Source organism: Saccostrea echinata, unplaced genomic scaffold (genome assembly GCF_033153115.1).
Source record: "Saccostrea echinata isolate AGI-Se365-2 ecotype Australia unplaced genomic scaffold, CSIRO_AGI_Sech_v1 ptg000016l, whole genome shotgun sequence".
NCBI classification, from domain to species: domain Eukaryota; kingdom Metazoa; phylum Mollusca; class Bivalvia; order Ostreida; family Ostreidae; genus Saccostrea; species Saccostrea echinata.
Window position 1 is genome coordinate 6,122,402 of NW_026889765.1, and position 25,626 is coordinate 6,148,027.

The following is a 25,626-nucleotide window of genomic DNA, read 5'->3' on the forward strand; positions in this document are numbered from 1 at the left end:
AACATTGCTCCTTTACGAATCCACAATACTTTAAAGTTCCACAATAAAATCCAAGTCATTTCGGAAATTAAGTGATAGTCCTGAAAAGTGATAGTCATACACAGTGACATAATTTCCCTGAGGGTCTTTGAATCGCATTAATCCAGCATAACACTGACCTAAAAAATGATTTTTTTTTTTTTTTTTTTTTTTTTTTTACTCATTTAATAGAAATAGATTAGCTCTAAAAATGAAATCACTTCGTCTTAGTTAAATTTCCTGCTGATTTTCTTTCATCACTGACAATCTCTATCCGGTCCGGGATTTTATTGTGTTCACTACTCCGGTTCTGCTATCAGTATTGATTCTGCTGTAACAGAGAGAGGATGAAAGAGATGTATGCTTTTCTCTGGACTTCGATAATTTTTTCATCAATTCAGGTAAGTAAAGTCTGTTTTTTTCCTCTCAAAACTGTTGCATGTGGAAATTTAAAGAAATAAAAAAAAATATAATTACTGTGGTTATAATTCCCTCAAACATAATGAATTTAGAATTTATTTACTGCATAATTGAAATATAGTCATTGGAAAGAAATTCAAGCGTCATTACTTACAAATTTCTTTATCAGAAAAATCTGAACCTTTCAGATCCACGTTAGAATTCTAAATAGAAATATTTGCAATAAAGTTAAATATTATAATTTTTAGTAACCCTTGTTTCTACCTAAAATCTGTATTATCATGGGCTCCAAATTTTGATATAATATGTCGAGTACGAATGATAATATCTTACAATATGACTATGGTGTAAAATTTGAATATCTTCAAATAACGCTGATCTAGATCGGTAAAATTAGGATAAAATTAATGATATAAAAGTGGTTCATCTGTGTAGAACATTCAACTGGAATATAACCATTACTACACGTAAAACAACGTAACCTACTTTTTATAGTCTAGCACATGCTGGGAGGTGTTGTTATAATTAACGACAAAAGAAAAAATAACGTGTCAGGGTCGAATGTCTGTCTCCCGCTTAAATCTAACAAAATTTTCTTCCCATTACCCCTTAAACTTTAAATCAATGTAGGTTGATAATAAATCTGTATTTTATACAAATTTGACCTCAAACTATCAATAGTCTCGGAATTTACTGATACATGTAGCTTTTTCACGAAATACTTTATAAAAATCGAGACCAAAAAAATGACTGGACCTGCGTTTTTTTTAACTTTGTAAGGTAAAACAAATAAACATTTAATCACAGATGTGAATGTTTAGAAGCAAATACAACGCCTGATTTTAGCCCTTGTTGTATATTAATTGTCCATAATTTTTCTACAGTGATTAAGGGTTTAGATAGCCCAATATGATTTTATTTCAAATTTGGATAACCTAATATAACTTTATCAAGACTCATTGACACTAAATCGTATTAATTATAACGGATTTAATTGATAATTTTGTCAGAAAATACCTTAAAAACAAAGTTGTTAAAGCAATTGTAAAACTAAATTGAATCTCAATAAAGTGAAGAATATCAATATGACTATTTTTAACGTGATGTGTTGCTAATGCTAATTGCTAAATATGAAATGACATCATCAATATATTTTTTATCACTGTGAAAAATTTCAATAAAGTAGAATTAAATTTTGGAGATATGGTTTTAACAAATAAACACGTACATATATAATGTAGTCCTCATCCCCCACCCTTAGCACGACGGATATTACAGATGATGTGGAGCGGTTTCTAAAACTGCGATCGCTGCTGGCAACGCATGTGAATAAGAAATTTAGAAGATAAACTATAAACATAACTGTTGTACTGTATGATTGTCTTTAATCTTTGTACCAAATTTTATGCATATCAAGAAGCATAAACTTAGAAGGATGCAACAATACAAAATACATAGAAATTATTTTGATAACTATAAATTTTCTGTGCATGCATCAGTTGAGAGAAAATATTTTCCTTCATTCGAGATCAAAGCACCTTGGTTTGTATATTCTTTTTTTTTTAATTTTTTTTTTACTGAATCCGTTCTACTTTGTTAAGACCACTAAGCTATGGATAATTATCTAGTGAATTACAGCGTGTATTTCTGCTAAGAAGAACACTTATAAAAATGTTTTAACGTTCATTGTTTAAGTAATATTACGCCCTGCGCTTAAGTTTCTTGTGTCTTGCTGCGAGTGCAGCAATAAGTGCTGAGCAATCCCTGTTTCTTTTCATTCACTGTTTATAATTTAAAGCTATAAAGAGCCATACATGAGGCTTATTTAAGATACAACTATCTTGCTGGGAGTGCAGTATATTAAGTGCCATTGAATTCGTATTTCGTTTTATTCACTCTGTATACTTTAAGCTCTATATAAAACCGTACGTATTCTGAAAGCTAATTCATGAACAAAACATTTGTCTAAGAGTACGAAAAAAATTCGTTCTGATTTGTTTGAAATGAAGTTACAATTCAGAGAGGTAACCTAACTATTTGTTTGGTTAACGATTGTTTTGTGGCTGATACTATTAGAGGTAATTTATGTTAAGGCAGATTTAATTTATTTGTCCCTTTTGATGAACTTTCCAACCATTTTCTTTTATAACAAACGTAGCTAAATAGCTAAAATTGATAAAATATTGAAATAATTAAATATCAAGATTCCTTGTTGTATAAGAAAACATGACTTTTCTATCAATTAGTGTTTGCCAGTCTTGATTTAGCAGTTGAAATAAATTTCTTGAATTTCATTTAATTTTTCAAAAAATGTCTCAACCACAATTTTTTTTCTCCAAAGTCATATCTAATTCTCTGACAACCATCGATCAATCATTGTCAATAAAATAGCTATGTGATCCGTCAAAAGAAGATGTTTTTTCCTAAGTTATGAAACGGGTTCTTATTAACAATACGAAATGAAACTTTGAGAGTCCTATTCAAGGGATCCACGTGTACAAATTGGAGATGATTTTTAGTAGCGTAGCTTAAATACCTGCGTAATCGGCTAATCCATTGTAAATGCATCAGTTTTCAAAGCACTTGTGCTCTAAAGAACATCTGAGGCTAGGCAAGTAGTACTTTGTAGTGGAAATGGTATTCTTATGTAATTATTATACTTTATCCTACGAGTCAATACTCCGATTACCTCAGAGATGTAAGCAAAGAAGTTACAGATAAAACATTTAGGTAATATCTGATGTAACTTTTCATAATCTTAAGGGCTTTATTCAGTAATGACCGAAGCCAAGTTCAATTTAAGATTAATTTACCTTTCACATTTATTTCCATGATGTGCTTGAGAAAGACTTAAATATCCTCGTCAAATAAAAACTTGGTCCTATAGTTTTAGACTGTGATAAACTTCATTGCTTATCAATGATATCATGTTACTCAAAATTGATATCAAAATCCATACAGCTGAAAATGATATATATCTAAGAGGTATATTTGAACTAGATTTTCCCCCTGCCAACACATTTAAAGAACAAAACAAATTAGCTTTATTATCAGTTTATATCACATTAAGGTACACTACCTGTTAAAGGTACGTCAGATGGATATTCAATATTGTCAGTGATAATTATTCTTAGATGAGAATTAACCATCCTTCTTTATAATCATTATTTACTTCCTTCTACATCCTAACTATATAGTCTACCACTTTCGCCTACTAAGTTTTACTGTGAAAAGGTTAAGATGACAAACAGTGATCGATCTCAAAAACTTACATACAATTCAAATCGATGAACAGGGCGAAAAAAATGGACACCTGGAAATTTCAGAGGTCAGATCAGGTGCGTAGGAGGTGATAGCATCCCCTGTTGACCGGCCACACCCACAATGAGCCTTATGTATAAATAAGATGGAATATTCCGTAGTCAAATTTAGTATAAAATCAAAGAATTTACGATTGGAATGAAACATTTCAGCCATAATACGACCCATGATTGGTTATAATTTGCAAACAAGGTCATTATAACGATCATAGAATTCACGAAATGCTGACTTTTAATGAGATTGTTGAAATCCCTGTAACATCAACTTATCTGTCCGTAGTCCATGGTTTAAAAATGAATCGTATTCAGAGCATGCTCTCTAGTATCCAATAAAATGTGAGATATAAACACCATATGCATGTGATAGAGAATACAATTAAGGAGAGTTGATGATTGAAAAAAATGAAGTCATCTCGATTGTCATACAGTTATTTGTTTGTCCTTATCGTCCATAGTCAGTAAAACATTCATACGAAACAGATTGAATCAGAATGGAAACTCTGTGGCTTCTTTAATTTCGAGTTCACTGGGATAAATTCGAGTCGATATATAATGGAAGTAACTATTGTAAATTGATAAAACGTAATCGATACATATAAATGTAGAGTTGAAGGCCACAGCAAGTGTTTTCTTCTTGTCATGTAGAAGAAATGTTGAGAATAAATTCTGCTAAATAGAAGCATAAAAACACGTCGGCTTATAAAAGAACACTTGTAGTTCTCATCCAAAAAATCCTACAGTTTGTTGGAAGATCTGGTATCCAAATACTACATAGATAGTGTCAATTAGAAAATCTAGCAACCTTTTAGATATCAACTTCAGAGTACTTGTTTCTTGAATCAGAAAGATTTTTAATTTTTTTGCAGTCCATTCACAAGATATGGGTTTCCATTTTTATTGAAGAAGCTCGTATTCTTGAACACTTTAGCAACGTTTTCTAAGGTGGCTTTTTTTTTTTAGAATTTAAAATCATAATTCGTTCTTTTTTCTGTGTTTGGTAGCACGACAGTACTTCATTTGCCTTAATGTAAATGTAACCTTATATTATTTTGTCGAACAAATACAAAGTAGCTTTTGCATATAAAATGAGACACGGAGTTCTAACTGATCCCCTAACAATATCAAATTTTTTTTCATGCATGTTCTTATTATTTTAACACAGTAACACAATTCGAGAGAGGAATATTTATCAGCTGTTTTCTTATTGTTTTTATATCTATATAAATCTGTTACGTGTTTTGATCTTGTAAGTATGTTTACTTTGCTGTATCTTAGTACTTTATTTCAACAAATCAGGAACAATGAAGCTATAAATATGATAAAAATGAACGGATTAAATGATATTTAGTATAATAGTGTTTTTGGTATTTTGATAATGGTTTTTTTTTTTTTCATTCACTACTGTACCCTCTAACATAGAGGTATAAGGAATTGTTTGGAGAACAAAACAGATCTTAGAGTTACACTAATTTTCAGTCTCGTTTTTCAGGCTTCTAATAACGTTGATCAGACCAATTCTAACCAGCAAAAACTGAGATATTGCCATTCACAGACTGGCATCCACACGACAGTCCGAGAGTTCCAGCTTTCGGCCTACGCTTGGTGTTTTTCCTTCATTTTTTACATCAAGTATCGACCTTTTGTAAATACAAATGGAAGTTCAACATCAGTTGTTTTTATCCACAATGGCCGCATCCGGGTAATCCAGTCAGTGGACTACAAAAATCTATCTGCAAAGTCAGATGTCTGCTCGACCCTCACTTCAGATGAATGCCATCAATGGGTATCTTGTTGCGCAGCTGCAGATAATTGTTGTCAAAGACAGCTCGCTCTTCCACCAGAAGTCAACAATACTTGCGGACGGATTTGGGACGGTTGGAGCTGCTGGAATAATGCATCACCAGGAACAAAAAATTATGTCACTTGTCCTCTCTTCATGCCATATTTTTCACATTCAAGTATGTTTTTTCCATACTTAGTCAATTTCAATCATTTAGAGAAAGTTATATGATTTTTTTATTCTCTAAAGATACCCTTATTAAAAAGGCCAATACGATCAAAATCTCTTATACCCCTTAAAACAATTTTTGGTTATATTTTGCGGGTGTGATAACTACGGCTAATGCACTTAATTGTACTATCAAAAACCACAACTTACACTAGTAATTTTGATCCGCCTCTTCAAACTTTAAACCACACGAAAGACAGTCTAGACTTTGACTTCACATGACGTCGTATGTTGCATTTCCATAACTGAATCTAAACAATGCAGTTTTTAAACGAAAGAGTAGATGCAATTATATTTTATTTCTTTAAGGCTCTAAGCAAGAACTAAAACTTAACTCCGGAACTGCGTATTTGCCATTATCGCATGGAATCTTGTTTGCAAAAGAATTCTGGGAAGTGTTCACAAAAAATGCTTGACGTTTGTCGCTTCGAAAGCAGCCCTGCTCATTGCCTTTGCTATATATAATTTTACACTGTCTTTTTTTTTTTTTAATTTCAAAATATGCCCTTATGCTTTATCGAATTCTGGAAAACAAATGGCATGTTGCAGATCTCTAAAATTTTACAAAGTTATTATAAGTTGGAGGGCAAATTGTCATTTTCTAAAAGGTCTTGCAAAGTTTTTGCAAGATTGAATAATTACACCTTGGTCAATATGCACGTAAGTAAGTGGGGATTTGTAGTTTTTGATGACCTTTTTTGTTCATGAACTACTATATCAGTACTTCGAATTATAATTCATTTTTTAAAATAATACTTTTTGAGCTAGTAATACTTTTACAGAATGCGCACAAACAAGAACCCCTGGAAACTCTAGAGGTCAGATGAGGTTCATACATGTAAGAAGAATAAGCATACCCTGTTGACTACGTACATACGCCGTATTCAGTACTCTGTTTTGATCGGGTAAACGGAAAATCCCGTGGACAAAAAAATTTTGAAAGCTTTGACCTAGCATTTCATTTGAAACGTCGAATTCTACCTAACAAGATGTTGTAATTTCAAACAGTCATTGTAACGATCATAAAATTAGCTAAATGCTGACTTTTGAAGAGACTGTCAAAGAAATAAGTTTATTTAAACTTATTCATAAGAAGCCTGCCTCAATTTTAGAATTGATTGTGCGAACAGTATGTTTTTCGGTATCAAATAAGTTGTGCTACATATGAAACAGTTGTCGTAGACTCTGTAAGTGAATTTAAATTAATTAAGACATATCGAGTCGATATATATACATGAAATAAATATTGTTAATTTATGAATAGTGTCGTTTTATATTTAAAGGTCGAATTGACGCTAGGCCACGGGTATAAGTCAACTTCTATTCGTGTATCGTCAGTTTGAAATCTTTACGCGACAATTAATTTTCGCGAATGATGAAACATTCCCTAAAAATACAAAGCAAAAAAAAAGGTTCTCTGCGTTTAATATTCGCGAGTTAAAGTAGGTCGCCAAACTCTCGAATATTTCTTGCACGCGAATAAAAGTTGGTTAACAGTATTCTTTTCATGTAGAAGTTTATGAATATAAAAACATATCCTCTCAGCAAGGAGCAACATTTTGGCTCGTAGAATTTCCAAGGGACAGTTGAATGACCTGGTCTCCAAAAAGCAGATACATGTAAATAAAGTCAACATTGAACTCTGCCATCTTTTTATTCCCAACTTCAGAGTACTTGTCTTTAGAATCAGAATGGTTTTTAAGAAAAAATATACAATGTTAAGAAGAATGATTACATTTTGTTCTGTCGTGGAAAACCCAATTTTTCTTTGGTCTCCAAAAAGCAGATATATGTAAATAAAGTCAACATTGAACTCTGTCATCTTTTTATTCACAACTTCAGAGTACTTGTCTTTAGAATCAGAATGGTTTTTTTTTTTTTTTTTTTTTTTTTTTTTTTTTTTTTTTTTGAAAAATATATACAATGTTAAGTAGGATGATTGCATTTTGTTCTGTCGTGGAAAAACCAGTTTTTCTTAAAAAGAAGTGCAGTTTATATTTATCTTAATTACAAGTTATGTTAAGCAATATCTTCGAACTGTGACTGATCGATGATGTGTTTTTTCTTTAAAAATACATAAGCAGGCAGGGAAGGTGCAAGTTTTCGCAAATGCTTTTTTTTTATTTTGATATATTGAAATATCAAATTATTTAAGTGCCCACGTTTTTTCGAGGACAAAACCATCGTTTTTCTAAATAAGAAAATGAAACCATTACACAATAAAAAAAAAAAAAAGAAGATGGAAAAAGTGAGAATAATACGAATCGTGAACAGGGCACATTAATGAACCCTTGGAAACACTAGAGGGGGATTCAGATACCTTCGGGGAGTAATTAGCCCCTGTCGACTGGTCACATTCGTCCCTCTGTTTATTAATGTAAATCGAGTAATATGCAGTCTTAATTGGTATAAAATCAATGACCTTTTTGAACATTTGATATGAAATATGTCAGTTAAAATATAACCCAAAGATAGACTGTATTTTTGTGAAAATATACTTTTATGAAATTGGTTCTTTGTTGATTACATTCCTGTTTTCCATGATGTTTTTGAAATATCGAAAGAAGTACTTATTTGGGATATTGAAGGCTAGTTATGTAGTAAATACTTTTCAATTTCAAGAAATCTGGTTTTCAGTCTTTATTGGACTTTCACTTTTGTATCATTTACAAAACATTTTTCACATAAAACGTATGATACACGGTACATAGTATTTTTTGACGGCAACGACTCTCATTGGATTATCTTTTAGTTCTGAACCCAGAACAAACTGTTCATTTTGATATCTGCAACAGCAAACTTCCTAAAATGCATTAGCTAATTAAATTTATTTTACAAATGTAGTTTGAAAAACAATTTATCATTTATATAAAGGGCTGTATAAAGCATTCGTGCCATTTTATTCGATTTAAATACTTATCTACATTTTTTAAGGGAAAGTTTATTTTTGATGTAATAAAAAGTCAAAATCAAAATGCAATTAACGACAATTAATTAGTTTGCAGATTTTTTGAACTCGAAGCAAACAGAAATCTGTGCAGGAATCTTATATGTACCGATATGCTAAATGGGTTCATGCTATCAATTTACTGGCGATGATGGCGGCTATGTCTAAGATCAGCATGGGTTAATAATATAATGTAGTTATTTTCTAGAACCATCAAGAATATGTGTGCAATTCCGAAAGAGATGATTTTGTCCCCGAGGACGAAATATCTGGCTCGAGGAACATTAAATTTCAATTACTCTAACCGGCCGACGCCAAAGCCACAACAATTCCAGTACTTTGACGAACTCCCTAGTTTCTGTACTTCAAGGTTTATTATTCGAACTTTAATGTGAAAAAAAACTTTTTTACATATGTTTTCCAGTGTAGGTTCTTTGACGATGTGTATTCTTTCCAGTACTTTTTTTCATTCTCACCAGAGAAAACAATTTGAATCCTTCAGATACGTTGAACCAGAGACCCACATCATTCAGAACCATTAATATCCAGCCTTGATTACCATTTATTGCTTCATCTTTGTTCCTTATATTGCTATATTTGTACAATTAATGTACATCTTGTCACCTTTAACTCAAGAGTAATTGCCCTAGGGCAATAAAACTCTCATCGATGTAAAATTGCAATGTCAAAATGTGTCGTCTGAAAGAGGTCTAAAGATATCATTTACGTCTAGATATTGACTCTTCTGCGGTGATAACCTTTGCTTAGTAATCTATTATGTAATATGAAACACTTTCTTTGTATATTGAGACTTTCATTCAAGTGTTTTAAATACAAAATATAGAATACAATTATAAACCTTAAAGAAACTGCTTCGATTCTGTTGCATTTTTATGAAAAAAGAGCAATCTTATCTTACATCTATGAAAAAATAAATACAATTTGTTATTTCAAGTAGTATTTAATTCAAGCATTCTTAACATTTTAAAGGTGCTTAGACACAGATTTGAAGTTAATATTTTCTCAAAATTTCTGTATAATATCACGACTTATATATTGCAATAGCATTTCACACGAAAATATAATTAAAAACTTATTTTATCTGGAAATTATTGGAACTACGAATTCCTGGACGCGTTTGATTAACACATCCTTGCACTTTCACAAATTTTATTTTTATCCTTAATATTTAAGAAAAGAAGCGATTTTGTTTTGTAATAATGAAAAACATTACATCTATAATCCAGAAAATTCAGAGTAGAAATGTGCGAAAGCAAACCCCCTCACTAATATCGTCAGCCCGTGCTCAGTGTTGTGTACAGAGTTTAACAAATTGAATACACCCGTGAAACGTAAACTGTTTCTGTAAACAAGGCACGAGCTCTGTTATTGTTAATGTTTACGATTCACCGGGTGAGTTCAATTGTTAAAGTCTGCACACACCACTGAGCACGGACTGACAATACTGTGAGTGGGTTTTGCTTTCGAACATTTCTACTCTGAATTTTCTGGATTATAGTTTTAATACTTATCATTTATACACAACAAAACTGCCACTTTTCTTAAGCATTAAGAATAAAATTAAAAATTGTGAAAGTGCAAGGATGTGTCAATCAAACGCGTCCAGAAATTTGAAGTTTCAATAACTTCGAGATGAAATAAGATTTTAATTATATTTTAGTATGAAATGCTATAGCAACATATAAGTCATGAAATTATACAGAAAATCTGAGAAAATATGAACTTCAAATCTGTGTCCAAGCACCTTTAAGAGGCCAAGATAAATTCATCGACTTTAATAGCACGAATTTCATTTTTACCACTCTACATAAACTTCTTTGTTTTTGTAAGTTTCATGGCCGTAGGAACCGGGGGGGGGGGGAGGGGGGGGGCTGCCCCCCCCCCCCCCCAAAAAAAAATTTTGCCGATATATAAATTACCATAGAAAACATAGATACTATATGCTTGTGCCCCCTCAATAAAAACATCTGACGACCTTTTTTTTTTTTTTTTTTTTTGCTTGTCAAGAAATTTTTGGTAGCTGAGAGTGCCCCCTCAACTGGAAATGTATGGCTGTGCCCCCCCCCCCCCCAACTGAAATTGCTTCCTACGGGCCTGAGTTTTTCCTGGGAAGTAAAGTAAACTCCTCGTACTCTATGTTGAAAATGAAATAGATAAGCTCAGTTATGTACACCTTTATACTAATGTCCAAAAATCATTTTCCTTACTTGTTTAGAAGGTTCGTAAGTGAATTGCTGAGACAATCAAGCCCGAACATTGATTTTCTTTAATAACACATATCGGATTGTGATTGTTAACGAATGGTCACAATGATGATAACCACATCACGAGCTAGAAAAATAAATGGGTGATACTGCGTTTCCAGTTATAAGATGTGTCATAAAAAAATAGGAAAACGCAAAAAACACCAGTGTCCATTAACAAAAAATAGTTTTGCAACAATAATGTTCTTGATTAAATGGACACATTTTAGTATTTTTCATCAGATCATGGTCATCTTTTCTAAGATTAAAAATTTAATGTACAGTTGGCAATAGAGAAATATTATTTCATGACTCGTACAGTATAGATGGTTTTCCATCGAGGCGATTTAAGCAAGAGTTATTTCCCATGGCCGCCATATTGTAGGTCAACATCCCCAGATCCCTTCATTATTTAAGTTCACTTTGTTATACTGGGCACTGAGGTGAAGATAACACTGTTTTTCTTATGAATATACGTTTGTTTAATCTTCTTTTAATTCATAATTTCAATATTGTAAATATTTTTTACCATATATTTCTGGCATGCATGTTTAAAATTGGTTGCTCAAAAAGGAAAGTTCACTACTTTGACCTACAAGATGGCGACCAAGGGGAATAACTCCAAGGCAAAATACGTCATAAGAAAACCATCTATTGAGAAATGTCAAAGCAAGTAAGAGAATCATTTTGACTCTTGATTATTTCAGTTAATATCTTTCATTCAAAATGTATATATGTATATATAAAAGTCTTTTAGAACTTCATCAACTTCCCTACAGATCACATAATGATGTATAGAAATCACCTCTCGAAATGGGAATCAAAAAAATAATGTGATTTTTCAATTTTTTTTGTAGGAAGTGCGGTAAAAACATGTACATCTAAAGGTGAATGGGTAAAAAGGACAGACTATAGTCACTGTGTTGACAAACAGGTGATTTTACTAATTAGATCATAAGAATTTTGACGAATATTATAACTAAAAGAGTTTATAACTTTGTATATATATTTTTTTTTCTCAAGCACAGCTAAAATTTGTAGACTCTCTAGATCTTTTTCTTCTGAAAGAAGTACAAAATATCTATAAAATGAGAGTAAGTTTAATGTGTATTGAAGATTCTTGTTTTTTTTGTTTTTTGTTTTTTTTTTTTTTTGAAATAAATTTTTTATTTACATTAAGTGTGAAAGAAAATTTAATACGATCAGTCAAATATATTAGATACTAATAAGTTTCAGTAAAATAGAGAATTTTATTCGAAAGAATGTGGAGGGATAAGAGTATTTAGAGTTTTTGAGCAGGTCCATTCCAAGTAATAAGAAAACCTGCCAAGACCAAATTCACGTAGATGTTGCACTATCGCAGTATTGATTGGTTTTATTTTGAGACTTTGACTCACTTATAGAAGACATTCGTCGAAATGAGTTTAGTAATATTTAGTTACCTGTATTCTGTCTAGGGAATTGAGACCAGTTTGTTCCTGGGTTTAGGCTGCAGTATCGCCAGTGTACTATTCCTTGTGCCAGCTGTTTGTATATTCATACGATACAGGTTATTTTTTAATCTTTCAATAAAATCAATATTACAACCTTTCTTAAACTTAACTATTACATATAGAATTTATCTAAATACTTTCTTCAAAATATACAGGACAGACATGAATACAGTTCTTGTTCAGTTTAGAATTCATCTTGTTTTTACATATAAATAAAGAACAAAACATGTATGACGAAATGAACTTGCCCAGCTTTCACAACTTTTTACACTTATCTTCATGTTTAAAAACATATCAAAACGTATCTTAAAATATTCTACTCAAATTATAAGCAAAGATGATACGGGAAACTAACATTGGTATGCATACACTATATGATTAGACTCAATAGTTTAGGAGTGTATAGCTTTCTCGAAATTCATTTTAGTCTTTGATAACTAGAAAAAAAATTAACTCCGGGCATACTGTCATTCAATAATTAAAATTGAACGCGACAGTTTTACAATCATGCACAAAAACAACACGGATAACAATCTAAAATCAACACCTCTTAACTTCCAGCGCAAAAATATTGTAATTGTGTGGGAAATCCTGAGTCCCGAGGGAATCGCGATCGATAAAACACATGTGATTAGTCTACGGTCATTATAAAATGCTGCCTTTCACAAATAGATGCACCAATATAGAAATAACAGTTGATTACATTGGATGTTTGATAAATCGATGCAAGAAAAAACAATTTGAAAGATAGTCCAATTCGTTTTAGGAGGGTCATTGAATCTTTAAATATTCAATTGTTGTAAACTTCATGTCAAAATATTTCTTATTTCTAATATATTAAATTCTATTTTATAAAATCATGATTTACTTAAATTCTGTATTATATAAAAGTTCGCTTCATTCAAAAAATGGTAAAAGTATAATGATTTTTTGTTGAAATTTTTTGCTTCATGTTTTCTTATACATGTATGTTGTATTTAGAGCGCTTTCAAGGCAAAACAGAGTGAGAGTTCACATGAACTTTTTCATGGCACTGATTATACAGGAAGTTGTCTCGGGATTGTGGGATATCTTGATTACGTATGACAAGGTTAAGAGTTCTAAAGTATTCCAAACAGCGTTGATGGCGAACGGAGTACGTATAAATTTTGTTTTTCTAACATAATAACTACATATAATAATAATAATGAACACTACAACAATGGCCAGTCAGTGTACCTTTATACATTATACGGTTAATGTAAGACACATTTGTAAACATTTGTATATGGGGGAGGTTCATGATAACTATTTCCCTCAGTTAAGTATTCGTCCATATGCTTACTATTCGTCTTCAGAAATACAGTCGTACATACACCAATGATCATCACACACCAACACGATTTTTTTTCTTCTTCCTTTTCTTAATATAATGCTTTCGAGTCTGCAATTGCGGTAAAATATATGCTGGTATAAATTAAAGTTAATTAGTTGTATGCTGTACTAGTATTTCAGTTTACAGCATACATGTACACGTTTTAATTTTTTGTCTGCGTTGCCTAACACCGTATATTTATATGCTCATTTAATCCTATGTGGGAACGACATACATGCAACCATGAAAGAAAATGAAAAAGTTCTTAGAAAAATCCGCTTAAGAAATATCTTTGGATAAAAGACAAATTATTGTGACATATTGTTTCATAACGTACTTGTTTGTATAAAATACGACTGAACTAATTTGCCCTGATTTCCCAGGGATGTTTCCATTAGTAGAAACCTAAGGCTCTAAAGTGCTCATTATTTTTTCCAGTCTTCTACTATTTATTTCAATTCTGCATGCAAAAGTCACAAGCCCAATATTTCAAGTTAAAATAAGCGAAATGCATCTAAAATTGGATACTTTAATACTGATAATCTTTTCTGTCCGCTAAATGTTAATCTATCGTTCTTAATCTGAATGTGCTATTTGGTTTCTAAGTTAAATAACCTTTTACACGAATTAAACCGAGAAAGAATTAATTGATTAATCGATGTACATGTATTGATAATTGAATTCAAGAGATCTTACGACTTGTTTGTACAAGTTTGTACAAATCAGCTTTTTTTTAGCACGTGAAACTCCGATAGGTGTAATTGTGTAAACGCATGACAGGCCGTTTTTAACATATAGGAAACGTATTTTTTGTAGAAACCCTACTTAATTGTTTTGTTTTCTCAATGTGTCCTGATTATCCCTTGATTTTCAACTAGGTAAGACAATTTTGCCGAAGGAATTAATAGTAGAAAGTGAGACTGAGATCAAAAGTAAGCTTATCTAAGTTTTATAGCCCCGCGGAGCCAGTACAACATGGTCATATTCAAATTGACATCGATTTACGTATGGTATGATAATTTTCATTAAGGAAAAAGGTCTTTAATATTACTACATAACTTTTCGAATTCATGCAATGTTAATATTAATTCTTTTTCATGCGAAATTCAGTCTTAATAAAAATTTGTAGATGCTGATTATACCCCGGCGTTTAAAACAGAAACTCAATAATTATTTCAACTGGAAAAATACTAGTATTTGGTTTACATACTTACTAGTTGCTAATACTCTCCGACACATGCGTGCAAACTCATACACTAAATAATTAAAAGTTTGGTATGTAACTTGCATGCACAAATTTTTATTTCATGCAACACAGTGCATGCTGAAAATAATTATCAGACAGTAATTGTGGAAAATTTTTGATATTTTTTTTTTAAGTTTTGGTGCAAACTGCTGTCCTTCCTGAAGATATATTTTAAGGGTTGTAGCTTTACCTGGATGCTGTGTGAGGGGATTTTCCTCCAACGTCTCATGTATAATGCCTTCTCTCCTCCACAATCCCTCACGATGATATATGTCATAGGATGGGGCGTTCCTCTCATTTTCTCTGGAGTTTATGCGCTTCTAAGGAAAATATATAATGATGAAAGGCAAGTGTAGTGAAGAACTTTTTTACACAAATGTTTCAATTTCTTTTACCTAGATATCATTTATTCCAGTCCTTGAAAATCTTATTTAACTATATGAAGGTCATAAACCTCATTTTCAAAAAAAAATATTTTTAAAAGAATGCGAATGAAATAAGCACTTTCAGTGCACCAAGTGCAAAATCAGTTTGGTTTATCAGTAGTAAAACAAAATATATTCAAAAGCAATTTCATGTCTATGTCAGTAGAAAATACTCAATATAGCTTTAATGTATGAATTTTAGTTGCTGGGCATATTCGTACAAAAATTTGGAATGGATATTTGATGCCCCGAATTTAATGTGCCTTGTGGTAAGTCTACTTTTATTATTCATATCTTCACAATTATCAGTCTCAAAGCTTGCAAAAAATGTGCAATTTAATAAACCTGTTTGATTGCCATTTATATAGCCTTCTACTGATGGCATTATTTTTTGATAAAAGAAATCTTTCCTTTGATAATTATCTTTATATGTGTATAATGTCGTTCGTCTTGCAAAACTGTTACTGAAACAATTACAGGCAAATTTACTTATCCTTGGAAACATCCTTCGAATTTTACTCACACAGATGCAATCTCACCCTAATGAACCCGGAAACTTCAGGTGAGAAATATATCTACATAAATGTTGATGTTGAGATTATATCAAATGAAACGGAATGATAATTTACATTTAAACAATTTGTACAGTTGCTAGAAAACTTAATCAGTTTGATAATTAATTTAAAAAAATCTTATTTCATTATTTATTGCTTCTCTTTAACTATACCGTTTTCACAAATGATCTCTCTACAAAACTTTCATTTGGAGACAAATTATTAAACCGTTAATCTTTGAATGTATCACCTTCTATCAGTCATCGGTTATCATCTTTTATCAGTCATCAAATAATGACGTTCATACTAAATCTGGATCCTTGGTTATGGCTGACTCAATTTGGAGTGCTTGTAAAGTAAATGATTAGGCAGATAGCAATAACATGACCAATTAAGATATTTGCAATAAATTTGTGTGTGTGTGTTCTATGAATTATAACAATGTCTGGTTGGTTATTAAAGAGTAGGGGCGTTATACGACAAATGCTTTTCCAAGCTTTATTGTCGTATTAGAAAAAGCTGCAGCGTCCCATGGCAGTCAGATTGATATTCTGGCAGAGCTATTAATCAAGATGTTAATTTCAAGAGCAGAACATTTACTATGTTACCATTATCACCTTTTATATTAAAATCTAACACTATGTTATATCGCTGTGTTATTACTGAATCTGATTAAAATCAGTTGTACTGAATCGTGACCGATAATGAATCAGAACAGCTGATTTTGATGAGACTACTAAATCATTTCATAATTTTGAATACTAGGTATTTTTATTTTACAATTTTCGTATCAGATATATTTCTTGTATTATAAAATATTGTTCACATAGCTACTCTTCAAGAACCATGAAATCAATCCAGCTGACGATGATTTAAGGCTATATTTTTATTGATTCCTTCAATTTATTTCCGTCTCTTTTACAGGCGAGCCGTGAAGGCAACCTTTGTTTTAATCCCATTGTTCGGGATTCAGCTATTTGTAACATTATACCGTGTTCCGATTAGCAAGGAGGGCGGTATAGAATACGAGAGATTTACCATAGTTGTTGATCACTCACAGGTAAAAAGAAAATAACATGTTGAAATTATTTATTCGAATGAAAATTTAAACCCAGGGTTAAAGCAAACACGGTTAATTAATAAATACAATTTAGTATTGTCATGTTGAATTCTTTGATTAGAACTATGGTTTACATGTAGTTATTCTAAAGTTGGAAATTCAAACTTTAAAGCTTTTTCTCTGTTTTTTTTTTTTTTTTTTTTTTTTTTTTTTTTTTTTTTTTTTAATTACGTTGCCCAATATCATAAAATGTATAAAAATAAGACAATTGACGAGCTCTTTTTTTTTTTTTTATACATTATAGTCACTTTCATTCTTAGACACTTACTAGTTTACATACAGACTCATTCTTAAGATGATAATAATAATGGCAAAATGGTTGAAAAAGATCTATAGTACACGAATAGTATAGCATAGTGAAAACGTTTTATCTTTGTGGACCAACCTCAGTTTACATATTTACAAAACAATGAATAAAAGAATTGGTTTTAATGTTTGAAAATATCATTTTAGGTGAACTACAAATGACATAGCAACAAAGTCAACAATTTTATATTATATACACAACAATATATTTTTACATGTTTAATGCAAGGTAAAATTCCATATTTTGGAGGGCTATTAAGTCATATTAAATTGAAATATAATATTGTAAAATGTATGGCTATTAAAAATTTCCACATAGAAAAATTAAACAAGTTAGATTTCAAACTGCTGGATATAAAACGCTAAAAATTCATGATAAAGCATGAGGAAACTTACTTGACAATACAAAATTGAAAAAGAAACTATTTCCGAAATTCTGAGGAGTAACTTCTTTTCCATAGATTTTTTTTTAAAATATTATACAGTATATCGATTATTAATTGCAAATTTCGGGTACTGCGCCGCCTTCTAACAATTTAAATAGGGTAAATCTGTGTAATTACTCAATGTTTGTCTGTAGATTTATTAGTCATAGCTGGTTTACTCAAGAGAGTTAAGGCTAGGAGAAGGCGTTTTTTACGTGCATGCAGATAAAATAATTAAAATGCAAAGGGCTTTACCTTTTATGGAGAAGGTTAAAACCTATTGTCTGGTATATTATAAGTACCCACGACATGCTATAAGCTGTGCACATTATGACGTCATATTATGAATTCATGACAATATGCTCCTTCAAAACTACAATTGTCTACGGAATTTTGGGGTAACTCTCGTATTTGTAGATTTTTTGTGAACATTATAATCAATATCTACATTTGAGTCCAAATGTTAAATTCAATAGAATAGAATGAAGTCTTACATAGACTTTTTCTCATTAAAATCTGCTTTATTTCAGGGAGTTTTTGTAGCCATATTATTCTGCTATATAAACGGAGAGGTAAAAATCTTGCTTTTTGTTTTCTTTAAGTTATAAACATTTCATGCATTCAAAAACTAGTGTGATGTTCGGTGAAATGTATAAATATGTTATACGCAGCTTAAACAAAAAAATATAATTTCCAAGAACTTCTACAGATGAAATTATGGATTTTTTTTAATTGAAAAGGTAATTTCAAATCTTAAGAAGTCATGGAGACGTCGATTGAACGACAGATACTTCCGGATCACGAGACGAATGACGATTTCAACCAACCAGACAATGTCATCTCAGGCTGAGTGTGACGTGGCTGAAAATTGTGTAGTTTCAGATAACTGCGTAAATATCAGTGACGATAACCAAATGAACAACAGAGAATTAGAACTCAAGGAATCTAATGGCATCATTCCCGGAATGAAACGAAAAGTCTCTTTTGCAAATTTTCCAACATATCCAACCTGACGCATATAGAATGTAAAGCGGACTTTCAAATACATCTTTGTGATGACTTTTTCTTATCAGAAAGAGTGGCCAGACAAACAGGCATTGTTTGGTCTATAATTGGCTAACATACACATATTATGTGATTGCAGAAAAGGACATATTAAGAAAAAACATATGCAGATGCACTCCTCTAAAGATCGTCTTTTAAGCTAGAAAAGCGTTACACTAATCAAATAATGCCATTTACATGTATATAAGTGAATAAACATTAATCGATCGACAGGATGATTATGTGAAATTTTGTAAAACTTATAGTAAAAGAGAGTATGGTTCATGTTGCTGTTCCGCAGATGTTATTTGTAAAATATGAAGAATTTCTTTCATTATTAAATGGTAATGTTGTAGCATACTAGTTATCTCCTATCCAAAAAAACTTTTTTTTTTTTTTTTTTTTTTTTTTTTGTAATTCTATTTCATTTTTGGACATTATACATGTACTTCAATGTATAAAACTATCAGCATATTATTTTATGATTTTTGATTGCAAATGAATTCTATATACTAGTATTATTGGACATTATGTATTAAATGTTTGTTACGTAGACAAGTGAAGCAATGTAAATTTTCTTCCACCAAAAATTGTAATAATTGCAAAATGTTGACGTCACCAATATGAACGTTATCATAAAATGCTCACATATGATGAAAATAGAACTGAATAGATTCGAAAATATACCGTGGAAGTTTTGCATAAGATTTCTTTTTTTCTTACACACATCATGACATATACAGGCACTATTATGTGATGTATTTTCTTATATTAGAATCAAACATCATTGATGAATTGCCAGATCAGTACTTATCATTTTTTTGTTTCCAAAACTGTTCCAAAACAAGCGCTATACCGACGCTACCATGGAACAAGCGCTATACCAACGCTAAATATCTCTTTAGAGAAAAGAAATATATCTCTAAATTAAAAACTAGTAGAATTTGATATTTAAGGCATTCATGTACAAATAGAATGTTTTTTATTATGTATTTTGAAGCTTAATTTTTAAGATTTCCTTATGGTTTTTGCAATAACACGAGGGAAAATACTCCTACTATATGACAAACTGCATGATAAGGAAAAAAATTGTCTTTTAAAAATTTTAATTTGCAGTCATTTATAAAATGAATCTTTATAATAAACTGATACTTGAAAAAAAAAATCAATTGAGAGGAAAATATTTTTAAGCACATGAAATTTTATGTGTTTTGTAAACTAAAACCTTGAAAATTATTACTACCATTTATATATTTAAAAAAAAGTCTTTTTTATACATTTTACTTCTTCCGTCCTATATTTGAATCGTTTTATGTGAAAAATTACTAGAAGTTACAGATAATTACAGCATTAAATATAATAACTCTCTCTCTCTCTCTCTCTCTCTCTCTCTCTCTCTCTCTCTCTCTGACAACAATGATTTTCTGATCCACTGAAAGAAATAGTTGTTGTACCAGAGTTGCGAGAAATCTGCTATTGCTTGAATATTTTATCAAATCAAACAACGGTATATTTCTTTGAAAATACGTCGAGGGAATTCATTTACATTGAAAATTTACTTCTTAAATACTTCCTAAATACGAAACAGAGCAGCATTATATTTCAAGAATCACATATAGGTGGATACATGAAGAATCCAAAAACACTATACATCCTGGTAACAAGTGATTTTGTCAGAAGACGGGCCTTGACGAAAGATTTGTCTGTCATTCCAATCACTGGATACAGAGGGCGTGCAAACGAGACATTTGGAAATGTATGTAGTATATTCTTGTTGCTAGAATCAATATAATAAACACTTCCTTCATTCTCCGTTGCATCGATTTTCAGCCCAAATGTTATATTATAATCTTCGTATTTAGGTTCGTATCTGCCAATGGGATGGTAAATTTTATGTTGGGTCCCATTTTGCCAGTATGATATGCAAAGTCTTAGTCTTTTTGTGCATCGAGATATTGATATCAGAACAGCATCCGAATGATATTTTAGTTTTGAGTGTTTCTTAATTAGGTGTTTTGGAGTGAATCCGAATTCAAACACCGAGTCTTGAGAATCATATTCTCGCAAATTAACATCGAAAAGAAAATTAACTTCAAAGTATTCTGATTTTATTAGAAGAGATTCATTTTCATTCTGTTTGAAAGCGACATCAGCAAGAACGCCGCGATAAGCCTGTTTTAAGCTACCAGCTCTTTTAAAATTGGTTCCAGCATTATAGTTTGAAATTGCATACCCGTCGCCAGCATTAAAGACGTCTTTATGACTGGTCATCTCGTCGAATCGCTCCACATTTTTAGCATCTCTAATTATAGAAAGAACTATCTTGGCATCACGCGAATTTTCCATCACTCCGTAAAAAGATCTCAAATTTTTGTTGAAAATATTTATCTGCGAGAGTTTAAATAATAAATTACATTGCTGTGTCCTGTCATAAAAATAAATATGTACATCTTCATTTCTTTTAATTATGGTTATCACTCCTATATAGAAAGAGTCGCTGTATGACTTCGAAATTTCAATTTCCTTGTAAATCACACCGTGTTTCCCCACTGTTAAACAAATACTTTTCTCTCCACATTTCTTTCCCTTTATGCTCAGAGATTTTTTAATCGGCCAATTTAGTTCGTCATTTTCAATAAACTTTTTTTCAGCAAAAGCGATTTCGAAAAGCGGGATGTGTTTTGTTATCCTTTTTTGTATTTCATAAAATATTCCCACACGAAATTCGAAGTCTTCCAAGTTACCCAATGAAATCATGCCAGCTACACCATGGTATCTATGAAACCGATGTCTCCTAACGTAGCGTTTTGTGTTGGAAACCACTGTACCCATTTCGGAGATCTCCAGATCGGCATGCGCAGTAGACTCATCAAGATATAGTTCTGGACCTGAAATGGAAGAAACATTAATTCACTTTCAATTATACATGTATCATCAAAATAAAGTTGAGTTGAGAAGTGAATTAAACATAACTACGTACTTGGCTATAGTTCTTTATTTGCTGCGCAGCATTAAAACTGTGGAAAAGGAGCAATGTAAAACAATGGACTCGCTTGCTACATCAGATTGATATATATTGTACTTAACTTTTGGACAATGAACAAAGAGGAGTGTCATCCTGGTATGAAGATTAAGGACAAAGCGCAAGCTCTAGGTATAGAATTACCAGCCATTCAATTACATATAGTTTTTTGTGTTTTGTGATGTATCAGCAGTACTCAGTATAGAAATATATGGCAATTTAAAAATTGTTATCAATAGCATGGCGTTAGCCATTAAAACTGTCAGCCTTGAGACCGCAAGTTAAGAAAGCAATTAAAAATCCCGCATAAGTAGCATAACATTTTTAGAAAGTTATAAATATCCTCCTTAAATGTAAAAGCGTGAAATATTGCATTTTGATGCTTGTATAAAGATAATCTTAAATTAGGAGTTTTTTCATGTCTTGGGAGAGGCAGAGATTGACCAATAAGATATTAAAATCTAAAATTAAATTCTAGCCACGCGGTGCGTCACTCTGTCTCCCTCTTCTCGTACGTACGAAAGTTTTTGTCAAGTTTGTGATCATGAATTATTAGTTATCAAGTATTTGGTTAGTAAGATTATTCTTATTTCTTCAGTGGTAAAAATTTTCAGTGGTCATTCTAAGTCACTCAACTGTGCATCGTTCTCACGACTTTTTAAAACATGTCGATAATATTATAGAAATTCCGAAAATCCTGGTTCTGGAAGAGTATATTTCGTGTTCTTCAAAGGTGTAGGTGGAAGGAAGGTCTAAATATAAGCATTCAAATGAGTGTATACGTATATAGTCAAATACTGTTTTAGGATATCTTTTCTTCATCGTAACAGGTATTTTGTAAGCATAGGATCAACAAAACTTTCGTGCCTAGTCAAGAAGTAAATTCAAGGATTTAATCATTTTATTTTAAAAATAAGAAAATCAGAATGAATGCTTTAATATAAATGAGAACCTGAGATAGAAAAGATCATTGACAACTTTTATTCATGAGTTACTGATCCTAGGAAAAAACGTTTAGCTGAATCAATACTTCATATATCCACAATTAATACTCAATGCCATAAATAAAAATATAAAAAGAAATAAAATCTTTTAAAAATAAAATTTGAAAAAATCAAAATTATAATAATAATGAATAATAATTTCATAATACTGAATAAAAAAGATAATAAACAGCTCATAAGAATTCTTACATATGACGTCACCGGTTTGGTGACGTGCCTGATACTGTATGATTAATCCAAGGATCATTATGCTAAGGGAGATAACAAATGTTACCCTCCCAAAAACACGACGGATCCACAATTCTTGCAATTGGTCATCAACTAATAAACACAATATACATGTATATTTCAAAATCTTAAAACATAAATTATAAGTGTAAATAATTTTATATGAAATATAGAAATCTTAGAATTAATTGTTTAGGAATAGTGCTAGCCTGTATAATTTTTGATTTATTTTTTCGTTTGTCATTGCATTTTTTGATATTTATTTTAACTATGATTACATTTGAAAAATGTTTTCCTTTATATAACACTTGAGCAAGGCATATTTAAACCTGTGTCTCCTGACCATAAATTCATTGTTAAGGTCCGGATCTCGTGAATGACAGGTTCCCACAGATTTCTCAAATTTGATATGGAATTCATTCATTGTTAAGGTCAAGAGATCTAGTGAATGACAGGTGCCCACAGATTTCTCAAATTTGAGATACACATTCTTTGAATGATCCTTTACGAATATAGCTTGGTAAAATAAGGTGTACCCGGACATAATTTTGGGGTAAACTCATCGGAAAAACGTATTATAAACTGCCCATTTTCAATGAAAAATGAAGAAAGTCTGGTATAAATATGGGAGGTTTTTTCCATCTCAGACAAAGGAAATGTATCAATATTGCCTACAGTCTCTCAGAAAACGGTTTTTCATATCTTCTTGATCTCTACTTTAAAATGATATTAAACTGAATAAGGGTCGGGGTTACATATGACATGATTTCAAATTGAATTCCATGAAAGTGCTTTAGATTCTACATAATTCTATTGAAGCCGTAAAGTACGGGAAAAATTAAGTTTAAATCAATTATGACGTCATAATGAATCTAGCACCAAGAAGAAAGTCTAAACTCATTTACTAGATCTTGACCTTAACGTAGGTCGCGGGTTTGCTGACGTCGTTAAAAACTGGGTACGCAATTTATATGATTTGGGCGACTTTCTTGTGCACATTTGATTATGACGTCACAATGAAAAAGAAATCTGCGATGATTTTTGTTAAATTATTAAATTCTTCAGTATATCATTATTTAGCTATAACTTTTCTTGGAATTGGTAGTTTAGTGTTATATTATTTAAGCAACGACTTATCACAAATAATGAAGGCTTTTAACGATTTGTAAAGTCGATACAATACTAAGATATAACTTTTGTTGGAATTGGTAATTTAGTGAAGAAGGCTTATTACGATTCGAATGATCGACACTGGAAGTATTAAAAAAAACGTTTAATTATTTGTTATCAATCGCATCTTCTCGGGCCTTTCCTGCAAGCTTGGAAAAACAAGTGGTTGTTTTTCGGCTTGTCGGAAAGGCCCGAGAAATTGCGATTGATTTGTTTTCACTTGGTATCGCTAAACGATATGGACACAAGGTTCAACTGACATTTTTTTTCCTTTGATCGTATTTGAATTAACAGGTTTTTTTTTTTATTAATAAAGAAGCCATTATTAAAAAAAATTGCAAATACATCTGTTACATCAAAAGATTAAATTTTATTTTTAAAGGTGCTTAAACACAGATTTGAAGTTAATATTTTCTCAAAATTTCTGTATAATATCACGACTTATATATTGCAATAGCATTTCACACGAAAATATAATTAAAAACTTATTTTATCTGGAAATTATTGGAACTACGAATTCCTGGACGCGTTTGATGAACACATTCTTGCACTTTCACAAATTTTATCTTTATCCTTAATATTTAAGAAAAGAAACGATTTTGTTGTGTATTAATAAAAAACATTACATCTATAATCCAGAAAATTCAGAGTAGAAATGTACGAAAGCAAACCCCCTCACTAATATCGTCAGCCCGTGCTCAGTGTTGTGTACAGAGTTTAACAAATTGAATACACCCGTGAAACGTAAACTGTTTTAGTATACAGGGCACGAGCTCTGTTATTGTTAATGTTTACGATTCACCGGGTGTGTTCAATTGTTAAGGTCTGCACACACCACTGAGCACGGACTGACAATACTGTGAGTGGGTTTTGCTTTCGAACATTTCTACTCTGAATTTTCTGGATTATAGTTTTAATACTTTTTCATAAATACACAACAAAATCGCCACTTTTCTTAAGTATTAAGAAAAAAATTAAAATTTGTGCAAGTGCAAGGATGTGTCAATCAAACGCGTCCAGAAATTTGAAGTTTCAATAACTTCGAGATGAAATAAGATTTTTATTATATTTTAGTATGAAATGCTATAGCAACATATAAGTCATGACATTATACAGAAAATATTAACTTCAAATCTGTGTCCAAGCACCTTTAAAAAGGACATTTTTAAATTATATAGATCTACAAATTTATCACAAATCAAATACTGCTAAGGCACGATGAAACATATAAACAATTTTTTTAGCGACACTGACCTCC

General features: G+C 31.3%; 2 protein-coding genes across 2 annotated transcripts; one reads left to right on the plus strand and one right to left on the minus strand.

Moving 5' to 3' along the window:
• The first annotated feature begins 331 nt into the window (after positions 1–331).
• On the plus strand, positions 332–19,299 carry LOC133188854 (calcitonin gene-related peptide type 1 receptor-like). Its single transcript, XM_061324337.1, has 11 exons — positions 332–419; positions 5,248–5,716; positions 11,835–11,911; positions 12,435–12,526; positions 13,452–13,605; positions 15,205–15,416; positions 15,698–15,764; positions 15,975–16,057; positions 16,974–17,109; positions 18,431–18,472; positions 18,641–19,299. Exons 1-11 carry the CDS (start codon positions 366–368, stop codon positions 18,911–18,913), a joined length of 1,659 nt encoding a protein of 552 aa, XP_061180321.1. The 5' UTR covers positions 332–365; the 3' UTR covers positions 18,914–19,299.
• A 1,247-nt stretch (positions 19,300–20,546) lies between these two features.
• Positions 20,547–23,287, minus strand: LOC133188768 (uncharacterized). Its single transcript, XM_061324255.1, has 2 exons — positions 23,160–23,287; positions 20,547–21,832 (listed from the first exon to the last, which is right to left on the minus strand). Exons 1-2 carry the CDS (start codon positions 23,215–23,217, stop codon positions 20,547–20,549), a joined length of 1,344 nt encoding a protein of 447 aa, XP_061180239.1. The 5' UTR covers positions 23,218–23,287.
• Positions 23,288–25,626: the final 2,339 nt, after the last annotated feature.

What these genes read in the sequence shown, in the direction of transcription:
- LOC133188768 (XM_061324255.1), bottom strand. Translation starts at nt 23,217, where the DNA reads ATGATCCTTGGATTAATCATACAGTATCAGGCACGTCACCAAACCGGT. An exon ending in CCAAACCGGTGACGTCATAT is followed by an intron (nt 21,833 to 23,159) that starts GTAAGAATTCTT and finishes CTTCCATTTCAG; the next exon opens with GTCCAGAACTATATCTTGAT.
- LOC133188854 (XM_061324337.1), top strand. Translation starts at nt 366, where the DNA reads ATGAAAGAGATGTATGCTTTTCTCTGGACTTCGATAATTTTTTCATCA. An exon ending in GTCACTGTGTTGACAAACAG is followed by an intron (nt 11,912 to 12,434) that starts GTGATTTTACTA and finishes TATTCTGTCTAG; the next exon opens with GGAATTGAGACCAGTTTGTT. An exon ending in CAGCGTTGATGGCGAACGGA is followed by an intron (nt 13,606 to 15,204) that starts GTACGTATAAAT and finishes TTTTTTTTTAAG; the next exon opens with TTTTGGTGCAAACTGCTGTC.